Source organism: Coenobita brevimanus, chromosome 87, assembly GCF_032717465.1.
Source record: "Coenobita brevimanus isolate Jiangsu-jjx chromosome 87, ASM3271746v2, whole genome shotgun sequence".
Taxonomy (NCBI): domain Eukaryota; kingdom Metazoa; phylum Arthropoda; class Malacostraca; order Decapoda; family Coenobitidae; genus Coenobita; species Coenobita brevimanus.
This window is the reverse complement of record NC_137040.1, coordinates 9,546,754-9,559,172: the sequence shown is the minus strand read 5'-3', so window position 1 is coordinate 9,559,172 and position 12,419 is coordinate 9,546,754. Positions and strand designations below refer to the sequence as shown.

At 42.1% G+C, this 12,419-nt stretch overlaps 1 protein-coding gene across 1 annotated transcript in view; it reads left to right on the top strand.

The window, feature by feature from the left end:
* The window catches only part of LOC145410993 (uncharacterized), a 406,180-nt gene that overhangs the window by 393,009 nt on the left and 752 nt on the right, over nt 1–12,419 (top strand). The window contains exon 11 of the mRNA XM_080281052.1: nt 11,396–12,363. Coding sequence (XP_080137178.1) covers nt 11,396–12,363 — 968 coding nt within the window. The remainder of the gene's footprint in view (nt 1–11,395; nt 12,364–12,419) is intronic.

The window sequence follows — 12,419 nt, the reverse complement described above, 5'->3', positions numbered from 1 at the left end:
ACTGACCATATCTCCTGCCATATAATGCACACTTATGGGATTAATCTCTTATGGGATTAAGGCATCTGGCAATAGATAGATATTTAGGAAAAATTTTTTACTCTGTTTGATTTAATTGCATTCAGCATACTCCAAAAGTGCATTAACCCGCGCCGTCCCGGCGACGTGAATTAACATCTGCACATGATGTGCACTCATGTCCCGGCGACGTGAATTAACGCGGAAACATTGCAAGTTGCATAATTTGCACAATTTTCAATTTTCGCGAGTGATTTTGGGCACGTATACACGGGACACCTTCCTCTATTCCTCTACAAGATGCCAAGCAGGGACAATGCCTTACACCGCATAACTTCTCCCCCCCCCCCTGCACGCCATTGTCTCGGCAGTTCACCTGTTACCAGTGACCTGGCCAATAAAGACATTCAGGCCTAGAGTGATTCCCCAATCGATGACTGTGTGGAGGACAAAGTTTACATAGCATTAGAGGAAGAAACAGTCAGAAATGATGATCAGGTAATGTGGGAAAAAAAGGTCTTGAATGGTGATGAGCTAGTGAGTGAAACAATGCTTATAATGCCCATATTACTGTTTGAAAACCAATATACTCTTGTACTACATATAAATTCGTACCAGGTAAATAAATAAATACTGTTTATGAGTGGATAAAATAGTTACCCTCCCATAGAACTTGTTTTCTTTGGTGCCAGCCTGTTAGAAAACCCAGTCAGGTAAGGAGGTACTCGTACCTGGATCGAGTATTTTAAACCTCAGGTGAGCGATTTCTCTATGAATTTTCAATGTTTCTCACCAAAAGCGGATGTTTGAACCAAAAAAAAAAAATAAAGGTCCAAAAATGTCGGGACTGGGGCGTACCACTGCCCAGAAAACGTCGGGATGAGGCGGGTTAAATTACAGTACTTAAAGTGGAAATACATGAATATACAAATTTTTTACCACCATCATGTGTTGACATGTAGGCGATCAGCCGAGTTTTGTTTACAAGCTACCAATGCAGTTAGCATGGTGCAGTCACTTTATGCTCCACATTTTGCATATCTAATCCACAGAATGCATTGTTTACTGTGTAATTTATGATTTATTTAACCCATCACGTCCGGGGGTTCTTTCACCACCCAAACCACCAGCAGGTGTTTTTCTTAAAGTCACCATTATTTAACCCCTAAACTGCGGGCTTGTTTTGCTTTGACTTGCGTGGCCCGCAGGCATATTCGCGCTCCGACAGACTCCCTAAAAATATTTGCCAAAAATCAGTTATTAGTCCTAGAATATTAAAATTACATGTGCATATGGCACATACCTTCAGCTTTCTCCTGGGATGTTTGTTGAGCCTTCATCGAGTACCGTAGGACTTGTGGAGACCTCTGAAGTTTGGTAACGAAGTCTCCACTTTACACTTCCCGACAACCCGTAATATGATTACCACAGCCTGATATTATCACTAGAAACACTATTCTATGATCCTCAAATAGTTTGGAATCCATACTCCAAAAAAAAAAAAAAACACTGTGAAAGCAATGAAAATTACGAGCGCGTATGACCCTCCCACTTCCGATCATTCGCCGCTGGTGTTCTGTCATTTATTATTCATAAAAACACTCACAGTTTATATTTCTATTACTATATAACACTTATATATATCTACAGTCTTTATCCATAAGTTTCCTTCAGTAATAGTAGTTTATTGTCACTGAAGGCATTCAGTTTCTCTTTCAGTAAAATACATAGCATTCACTTTCTCGTCCTGTATACTAGCGTTGAGAGTGAATCTGTCACTTGCACCTTCACTTTCATAACTCATAGTATTCATACATGCTAGAGTGAAACTTTCACTTTCATTACTCCTAGTATATATACTCATTTACATTTCTATTTACATTCTCTATTTTATTTACATTTCTATTTAAGTTAATGTAAACAAAAGTAAAGTTATGGTGTTTGAGAGGAATGAAGTCACAGTGTGCAGTGAGGTTGGATGGCGAGGATATGGAGAATGTGAGTGCATTCAAGTACTTGGGTAGTGTGATGAGTAAGGATGGAACTTTGGGGGATGAAGTACAACGTGAAAGGGTACAGCAGGGAAGGAAGGTTGTTGGTACACTGAAAGCATTGATGAGAAATAGGGAGGTGAGTATGGAAGTTAAGAAGTCACTGCATGATGGTATTGTGATCCCTACCTTGACGTATGGAAGCGAGGCGTGGACCTTGTAAGAGGGGAACAAGTCAAGAGTGAGAGCAGTGGAAATGAGTTACTTGAGAGGAGCATGTGGAATGACGTGGAGGGACAGGTTGACGAATGAAGAAGTGAAGGAACGTTGTGGGGTAGATGTGGATGTGGTTGAGAAGATTAGGAGAAATACACTGAGGTGGTTTGGACATGTGGAGAGAATGGAGAATGAAAGACTGACTAAGAGGGTGTATGTAGGTGAGGTGGAGGGAGGGAGAGGGAGGGGTAGACCGAGGATGAGGTGGAGGGATGGAGTTGAGAGGTATACAGTATGAGGGAGGGGGGGGGTGAGTTGGGGGGAGGGTAGTCAAATGGTGGGTGACAGAGTGACTTGGAGGCGTTTTCCCTCTCTCCCCCTCCACCTCACTCACATACTCTCTCCTTGTTAGTCTCACACTCTCCATCCTCTCCACATGTCCAAACCACCTCATTGTATTTCTCCTAATGCTTTCTATCACATCTACATTCACACCACAATGCTCCTTCACTTCCTCATTTGTCAGTCTGTCTCTCCATGTAACTCCACATGCTCCTTTCAAATAAGTCATTTCCACTGCACTCACCCTTGACTTGTGTTCTTCCAACAACGCGCAAGCTTCACTTCCATTCGTTAGAGTTGGTATCACAATACTGTCATTTAGTGACTTTTTTACTTCCATGCTCACTTCTCTGTTTCTTATCACTGTTTTCAAAGAACCAGCAACCTAGTTCTTCTTTGTTTTACCCTTTCAAGTACTTCACCCTCCAAACTTCCATCCCTACTCATCACCGTGCCCAGGTACGTAAATGCCCTCACATTTTTCATTTCCTCATCATCCAACCTCACTGTACATCCAGTGATTTCATTTCTCTTGAAGACCATAATTTTGCTCTTCTCTACCTTCACCTTTAAATTCCATTTCTTACACACACTTCCAGACTCATTCACCAAGCCTTTCAGTTCCCCTTCATCTTCAGTTAACAATACAGTATCATCTGCAAACAACAATACAGGGAGTTTCCGAACACTACCTTCTCTCGTTAGAGCCGCCCCAACATCCACTGTCCTATCTTGTACAGTACCTCTTTTATAACCCCAGCCTTGTATGGATTGAACAGCCACGGAGACATAACACATCCCTGTTTCAATCCAACATTCTGATAGGAAAATTCACTCAGTTTACTATCCACACACACTGCAGCCATAGCACCCTCATACATACTCTTCACCACATACAACAACTTCCTATTTACTCCATATATTCTTAATATTTTCTACATTCCTTGTCTATCCACTCTGTCATATGCTTTCTCCAAATCCATGAAGGTTGCATATGACTTCTTTCCCTTCTCTAGAAACTTTTCCACTAAGGACCTAAGAATAAATAGATCTACACAATCTCTTCCCTTCCTAAAATCTCCCAGTTCTTCTCCAACAAATTCCTCTGTTATTTCACTAACTCTGTCAGTAAGTACAGTATCCTACCATATACTTCTCCCATTACACTCAGAAGATAAATGCCCCTATGATTACCACACACTTCTTTTTCCCCTTTTCCTTTTTACAGGGAAATAATTATACCTGACTTCCAATCCTCTGGGACTTTACCTTCCTCCCAGGCCAGTTTGCACATCTGCCATATCCATTCTACTACAGACATACCTCAACTTACGAGCATTCAAGATCTGAGGATTTCAAAGATGCGAACATGAAAAAAATAATGAACATTTCACAGGGACAGTCATAACCATGAAAAACTAATATAGTTTGTACCGGCCTGTTGCAACCTCTTTTGAATGTGGCGGGTGACAGTAGTTGCAAGGCAGGTCGCTACTCGCTAGGCGGCGGTGTGTGCTAGGGGGCTAACCTGCCATCTTTTGTTTTTATTTTGTTTACCTGGAGAAGACAGGATTGCTGCTCATTGTGCTTTTAGTACTTTCACTCCATTTAATATGGCTGATAAATGCAAGTGTGTTGATAGTGGAACTTCTGGCTCATCTAGGAGACGACGTGCCATCTGTATGGAACAAAAACTCAAAATAATAACACGTGTTGAACGAGGTGAAAGAATTAGTGCAGTGGTGGATTCATTTGGGATGAACAGATCAACTGTGAGGACAGTTGTTTAGGATAAGGAGTGTATTCTTAAGCATGTGAAGGGTGCTGTGTCCATGAAGTCCACCATCATTGAACAAAAAATTTGGGCTTATTATGGAGGAGATGTACAAACTTCTGAGTGTGTGGATAGATGACCAGATTCACCAGCGCATCCTTATCAGCACAGGGCTGATACAGGAGAAGGCCACTAAGCTGTTCAAGGACCTAAAGAAGAAATATCCTGAGGAAATGGATGTAGAGTTTAATGCAAGTCTTGGATGGTTTTACCACTTTAAATCACAGGCAAACCTCCATAACATGAAGGTAAGCGGTGAAGCAGCTAGTGCGGATGCAGTAGCAGCAAAGGAGTTCCTGTCTACGTTTGCAGAGATCATCAAGGAGGGCAGCTATCTCCCAGAGCAAGTGTTCAGTGTTGATGAGACAGGTTTATTTTGGAAAAGAATGACCGACAGGTCCTTCATATCTAAGGAAGAGAAGAGTATGCTAAGATTTAAGGTCTCTAAGGACAGGCTAACTCTCCTGCTGGGTGGCAGTGGTTCAGGTGACTGCAAACTGAAGCGTCTTCTTGTGTATCACTCAGCCAATCCCCGTGCCCTGAAGAACATTCCTAAGTCATCCCTCCCTGTGATATGGATGGCAGACAAGGCGTGGTTTACCCTTGCCCTTTTTGAGGACTGGTTCTTCAACCACTTTTTGCCACAAGTGGAGAAATACTGCAAGGAGGAGAACATTCCCTTCAAAATTCTCCTTGTCCTTGATAATGCCCCTGGACAGCCTCCTAGCCTTAATGATTATTACCCCAATGTAAAGGTTGTGTACCTGCCACCAAACACAACCTCACTTCTCCAACCCAAACACAACCTCACTTCTCCAACCCATGGATCAGGGAGTTATTGCCACCTTCGAGAGGTATTACCTCCGCCATACATTGAGACAGGCAGTAGCAGCAACTGAAGCTGAGGAAGGCAAGACTTTGCATGAGTTTTGGAAGGATTATAACATCTACAAGGCCATCCAAAACATCACTGCTTCCTGGCGTGAGGTGAAACAGACTAACATGAATGGTGTGTGAAAGTACCCTTGCCCCCAGTTTGTACAGGACTTCAGAGGCTTTGCAGCCACTGACATTGTTGCTAACATGGTGGCACTGAGTAAGGAACTAAATATGGATCTGGAGGAAGAGGACTCTGATGAGTTATTGGAGGCTTATAAGAAGGAAGAGACAAATGAGGAGTTAATGGAGTTAGACTTACAGCGGAAGGAGGAAGAGGCTGAGCCGGAAGTTCAGACCAGGAAAATGACTATCAAGGGGTTAACAGGTGCCTCTGGAATGATAGAGAAAGGGCTTGCTTCCTTTGAAGAACAGGATCCAAATGCCGACCTGTTTGGCAGAGTCTGTGCTGCTGTGCGTGATGCCCTGGCCTACTGTCATCCCAACCTTGATGAGAAAAAGAAGAATGCTTCCCAGTCATCAATCACAAGGTTTTTCTCAAGGGTGGAAAAGAAATTAGATGAACCATAGCCTTCAGCCTCCTATGCTGAGCCTTCAGCCGCGTCCGTTCAGCCTGCATCTCCCGAAAATCCCAACTCGCCCACTGCTCTCTCCTCACCAGCATCTTCCAACTAACTCCACTCCTCCACCTGCCTCCTCTCATTTCCTGCAAGTCCTGCTATGTCTGCCTTCAGGTGAGCTACAGTAATGTTTATAAAATAAGATGAGTCTGTTATTGCTTATGTCCGATTGATATTTACAACTGATGAAACAAAATGAAATGCTTCCCACATCAACATCTTCACAAGTGGCAAATGTTCCATTGTCCTTCATCAGTTGTAAATAGGCATCGGACAATAGCAGGAACAGAGTTGTGTCTTGTACTGTATGTTTTTCTTGTGTACGAGTATTTCGTGTGTTAAATTATGCATTTATATTTCATAATACAATGTAAACTGCTTGAGAACATTTAAAACCCTACCGACAGATCAGTGAACAGTACAGTGTTTTTTATGTTGTACGTGTTGTAATGTAAGGGATTTTCATTTTGCAAACAAAATCAACTTGCAGATGGCCTCTTGGAACCAGTTATGTTCTTAAGTTGAGGTATGCCTGTACTGTGTCTCCCTCATGGTTCAGCATTTCACCACACACTCCATCAATTCCTCAGGCTTTCCCCATTTTGGCTTTCTTCATTGCTTCCATTACTTCCATCCTACTGGTCTCTTTCTTCCATCTCACCTCCCTCCTTCCCCCAGCCATTCCCCAGCCTCTTATACTCGCATTACTTTCATTCTCTTATGTTTAACAGTTCCTTAAAATGTTCTCTCCTTCTGCTCACTTTTTCTCCCATCTCCACTGTTAATCTGCCATTTTTATCTTTCACTCTCCTACTAACTTCTCTATCGCCCTATCTAACTCTCTTTACCTCCTTCCAGAACATTTACTTATATTCCCTCCACTTTACAGTGCACTCAAATTCCTTCCAAATTCCCCATCCACCCTAGTCTTACTCTCTCTTCCTAATCTTTTCACCTCTTTCTTCCTCATTACATATAACTCTTTCTTCCATCTCTCAACCTCCATTCCTCTGCTTCTCATCAAGTCAGTACTGTATATGCTTTCTTCTTTTGTGACACAGCTTGTCTCACCTCTTCACTCCCACGTGCTGTTCCTTGCACCCCATTTTGTCTTCTCTTCACCCCATACACCACCTCACATGCTGCACAGATTTCTTCTGTGAATATCTTGCACACACCTTCCACCTCCCCCATCTGCTCCAAATCATATTTACCCAGTTGCTCCTTCACTTCACTCTTATATTCTGCCTTTTTTTCATCGTCATGCAACCTTTTTACCCTCGTTGTATGGACTATTTCCTCCTGTTCTTCCCTCTTTCTATTCCTCTGTCGCACTTGAACCTTGACTTTCACCACTACCAAGTGGTGGTCTGAAAGTCCACGTCCTCAACCTCATTATGCTCTTGCATCCATTACATACCTTCTCATTCTGTCATCCACACACACAGTCAGTTACTGCCTTCTGTTCATTCAGTTCACCACCGACCAATCTCGTCACTCACCACATATACCTGTGGATCATTTTTTGCCTTAAGAGGGTATTGGCTGTCACCGACCCCCTCCCCACACTAATGTCCATTAGAGCACTGCCATTCTCATCCACTTCTGCAGACACACCCCAATCACCAACTACTCCATCCAGCTTCACATTCCCTACTTTTCCATTCATATCTCCAATCCAAAACACACTCATTCCTCTCAGACTTTTCCATGCATGCTTCCACATTTGCCCAGAACTCTTCTTTCACTTTGCTTGCGCGATCTTGCATTGGTGCGTACAGACACACGCTGGTATAATATGCAGGGTGATTTTTAAAGTAAATTTTTTGGGAAAAAAGTGCGCATTATATGGCGGGAAATACAGAACTTTGGACGTAAAAGCAAAAATAAACATGTGAAAGGCAAAGTATAACAAGGGCCTGCCATACGCATGTATGAAAAAATCGTCTTTTTTTTTCTTCATGAATATTGGTAGAATCAAAGGGATGGTGCTTAAAGGAAATTTGGGTGCAAATTGTAGCATATGACAGCACAGTGTGAGATTGGAGAATGTGACAGTTTTTAAACACTGAGTCAGTGTTGTGTAGATGAACAGTAGTATAGAAGAGAGGAAGTAAAATATGTGGGTCTGTGAGTGCATTGACAAGAGTGGGAACGTAAATGTACACTCAATCCCCTGCTATCGTGCGTTCAGCCATCACGTTCTGCTGTCATGCACACATCAAATGCACAACCATACATGCTGTCACGCACCCTAAGACCGCTATCACGCGTCGAGTTTGAAGACAGGCTAAGCGAAACTTATTCACACGGCACTTCATACGAGGTTTGCAGAGGATACGTTGGTTAATCGGAACGGTAACGTGGTAAAATTCCCGATTATAGCACGGGCATTTGGAACGCATCTGAACGGATTCCTGCCGAGGACACGATGGGCAAAACAGTGACCAAAACCCATTCGGCTCGAAAGAATATATCGTACTACATCATTGAAATTTAGCCTAACACTGAATACTTATTAATATTGTATTTTAGAATAAATATCAATTGTTTTGAAACCCTTATAAAGAGTTAATATTTCTTATGCCGAAAAAACTGTGATGTCAATAAAGTAATCACGTGTTTACAACTGAAACGGGGTTTTGACGACAGTGTGAGGAACGTGTGTGATAGTGTCCAAGTTTTGTTCCACTTAAATGTTCCTCAGCCATTCCTGATATAAGGTACCATGTGATACCCCCTTTAGCTGTGGATACTAAAGAAATGGAGACAGCCAAAGAGATCTGGCGGCAACTAAGCCACTCCCAAGCCTCGGAACCCATCAAACCACCCAAGCCGTAATCCTTATAAAAGTTTGATGGCCTTTTATGTTGTTTATTTATTCATTATACTGTTATTATTAATATAATAATGCTTTATTTCATGTTAGAGGAGAGATTGGCAGGAAATTGTAGGCATAAAGTGGTTAAAAGTTAGAAAATGGGCCACCGAAAAACCAATTAGAAATTTTCCCATTGATTGTTCAGTTCAGCTATTGCGTATTCAGCTATCACGCGCATTTCCTGTGACCAGTTAGGCGCGATAGCAGGGGGTTGAGTGTATAAACAAAATTGTTATATGAGCTTGTACAACTGGTAGTTCCAATTCTGATGTTCTGTATTGAAGTTTAGACAGTGCTTAATCCCTGTATTCCAGTGATATACAATATTATTCTTACCACTTGCAGATAACTGTTCTTAGCTCTTGGAGATTTCTTGTAGTGAAAGGGCTATTAAAGGCTGTACCTTGCTCCACCAATTGAAAAGTCTCTCCAAGGGTAAATTAAATTGCAGGGTTGTAGCAACAGCAAGTGACATACATTATCAAACTGAAGAGATTAATCTCTTTAGACAGAAAACTTTTTTTTTTTTTTTTAATAGTAGAGGGGTTTTATAAAGATAATTCCTATACTGTACTTGTCCTGCATGAGGATACTCTGAAGCTAAATGAAATGTTGCAGTCTGGAAGTAACAGGAATGAAATAGTCACAACTTGGTTTATGATTGAGATACATCAGGTTAGAACCAATCGCATGCTGATGTAGTGTAAATCGATGTCAGTTAAGCATTGGGTGTCAAGGGCTACATAACCTAAAATCTCAAAAAATGTTTCTGCCACTAACCTGAAGTATGTTGCAGGCCAGTCCGAGTCATCACCAAAGGCCTCCCCTGCCTGCCTGCCCACCCCTTCCGGTTAAAAAAAAAAAAAAAAAAATGTTAACTTGCAACTTAATATTGCACACTGCATTATTCATCACACACATGCTCTGTTATTTTGCAATAGTGATGGTGTTTCAGTGTGATTGTAAATGTGGGGTGGCCATCTCGGGTCAAATGTATGACTGGTGGTTTGCATGAGTGCCACGCATCCGCATGGGTTATGCGTGGCCATCACAAAAATTGTATAAGCGATTTTCACAATCATTAACGCAAACCAGGGCATAAGTTTTCATCAATCGTTATAGTGATTGATTGTGTATCAGACAGTTGTGTACGGGGACGTGACCGTGCTGGATAAATTACATCCTGAGGTTGAGGAGTTAAGTTACAGAAGTCAAGAAAAAGAGAGTGGAACTGAGTAATGGCTAAGGTGCATTTGGAGTAGGTTCATGAGATAAAGTTGATATTTTGAATGATGTGGCAAATTATGGAAAAATTTGTATGTTGAGGTTATTTTGCTATATGGAGATCGCGGACTGTAAAAGATTAATGAGGAGGGTGTACAAGAGTAGAGTGATAAGAAGAAGACTAGGGTGCCATGGGTAAGGACAGGTAGCATCCAAATAGACACCAGACTGTGTAGTGAGTTAAGGTGCCTCATTTGGATGTGACCCCATGAAAGGTTTTAATCCAAGGAAAGGTTCAGGTTATTGCTTGATGCCACTCAGGCAAGTCACTGGTCATTCTAACCTTCAGTTTCTGGACTGAGTAGGGTGGCCTTAGGTCCCTGCACATCTAATAAGGCAATGAAAATTTAATGCCACATAGAGGGAGAATAGGAAGAATTGGAGGATAAGGTGGGGAAGGATTTTTTATTTTTCATTTATTTATTTTTTTTAAATTTTGTGGTAGGTGGGTGCACTCACCATCCACCCACTTGATCTAGTGCTGTTCTTAGGTGTCTGCCCTTTCCTTTCTTCCTTCCTTCTTTTCTTCCATCCTCTTCTGTCTATACTTTCCTTCATTCTTCCCTCTTCCTTTTGCCTGTGGGTGACTTTACACTCCCCTTCTGTCTTTCTTTCCTTCATTCTTCCCTCTTCCTTCTGCCTATGGGTGACTCAACCCTGAGTGACAAGCCAAATGGTTTCCTGTACACCAGGAAACCATTTAATACTCTGGGTGGTAACCACATGACCAAATTATGGCACCTGGTGGTTTAGTGGGTAATTAAGGCATTCCAATCGGATTGAGCCTGTGCAGGTTTATATCCAAGGGATGGTTGGGAGTTATTGCTCATGTAATGCCACTCAGGGTTCAGTGCAGCTGCTCACTCTCATCTTAAATGTAAGGACCAACTTGCTTATCCCTGGGCTCCTGCGCACCTCATGAGGCAGCACAGGATTAGATGATGATGATGATGATTTTTTAAAGGTCATCTCACACAGGATGTGACATCATGCAGTACATAGATTATAGTAATCTTAACTTCAGAATGTCAAAAAAATCCTCAGTAAAACCCATTGTTGATCTTCTTCAGTGCTATAAAGCCCAAAAACAAGTTTGAAAAGAACTGTGTAGCTGTTAAAGTTCCAGTGACACCTGTAAATACGATTTACCAGTTTCCCTGAAGTTGTATTGGTTGTTATAATAATTGTAATATTTCAAATTCGGTCCTTCCTGATAAAAAGGACTGCTTGTATAACCTCAGACTAAGAATGATAAAATTTTTCTTGAGCCATATGAGTTTTGACTTACGACTCTGTTATTCATTTTTTCCAGCAAAAAATCAACTGGTAGGTGCACTTCAGCCTCCCATTCCACCACTGCAGCCTCACCAGGGTCGCAATCCCTGCATGGCGCGCAACCTGATCCAGAAAGTTCCTCAGGAGCTTAGTGTATCTGGCAATATCCTAATAGACCATCGTAAGCCAAATGACATAAACTCAGTCAACACCATTAATTCTGTCAACCTTATGGATGCACCAGATTCACAAAGTAATTTAGATTCACATGGGTTCACTAGTGAGCAGTTAATGCCTCTCCTTAATGGCCACTCTAATACCACCAATGTGATGCCACAGTCACGTCCAGTGATGCCTCCCCCAACACTGGTCCCGCCCATTCCATATCTGCAGAATGAAGTACGATCTATTGACAACCAGCCAAAGCGACAGAACACAGCTGTACGGGAGGATGAGATGCGTGATTATGGTCATGGCAGTGGGAAGGGCAGCTCATGGAAAAGGTGGCGGAGTGCGTTTGAAGACCGTCTCAAATCTCTGATTCCTCGAAGGAGACAACATGCAGGGGAAGACGAAGAGCGACAGGAGATCTTAATTACTCCCACTAGCAGCAGTGTTTCAGAGCCCCCAACACCCCTGACTGCCACACAGACTGTCTCTGTGATTGGAACACACCCTCCCATGCAGACAGAGGTACTACTAACTAATGGGGGCCCACACACAGTTATTTCTCCCAGTCAAAACCTCAACTCACTACACCCCAATTTTCCTATGTACATAGCAGAAACGGAAATAGGAATCGCAAAACTGCATTTTCAAAATGGATTTGCACCAGTCATCAGATCCAGACAAGGATCAAAGGACAGTGGACTGAACAAATCAACTGAAAATAGTGTTAGTTTTGTTGACAGTGAAAATTCTTGTGAGAAGTTAAAAAGACCCACAACTCTCATTCTTCCTGATAGGTCACAAGAGGAACCCAGTAACAAAACCACTGAACAGGATGTGAACCATGACACAAACATCCAGGATAATCAGACCCAAGAGCTCCAAGAAAACAA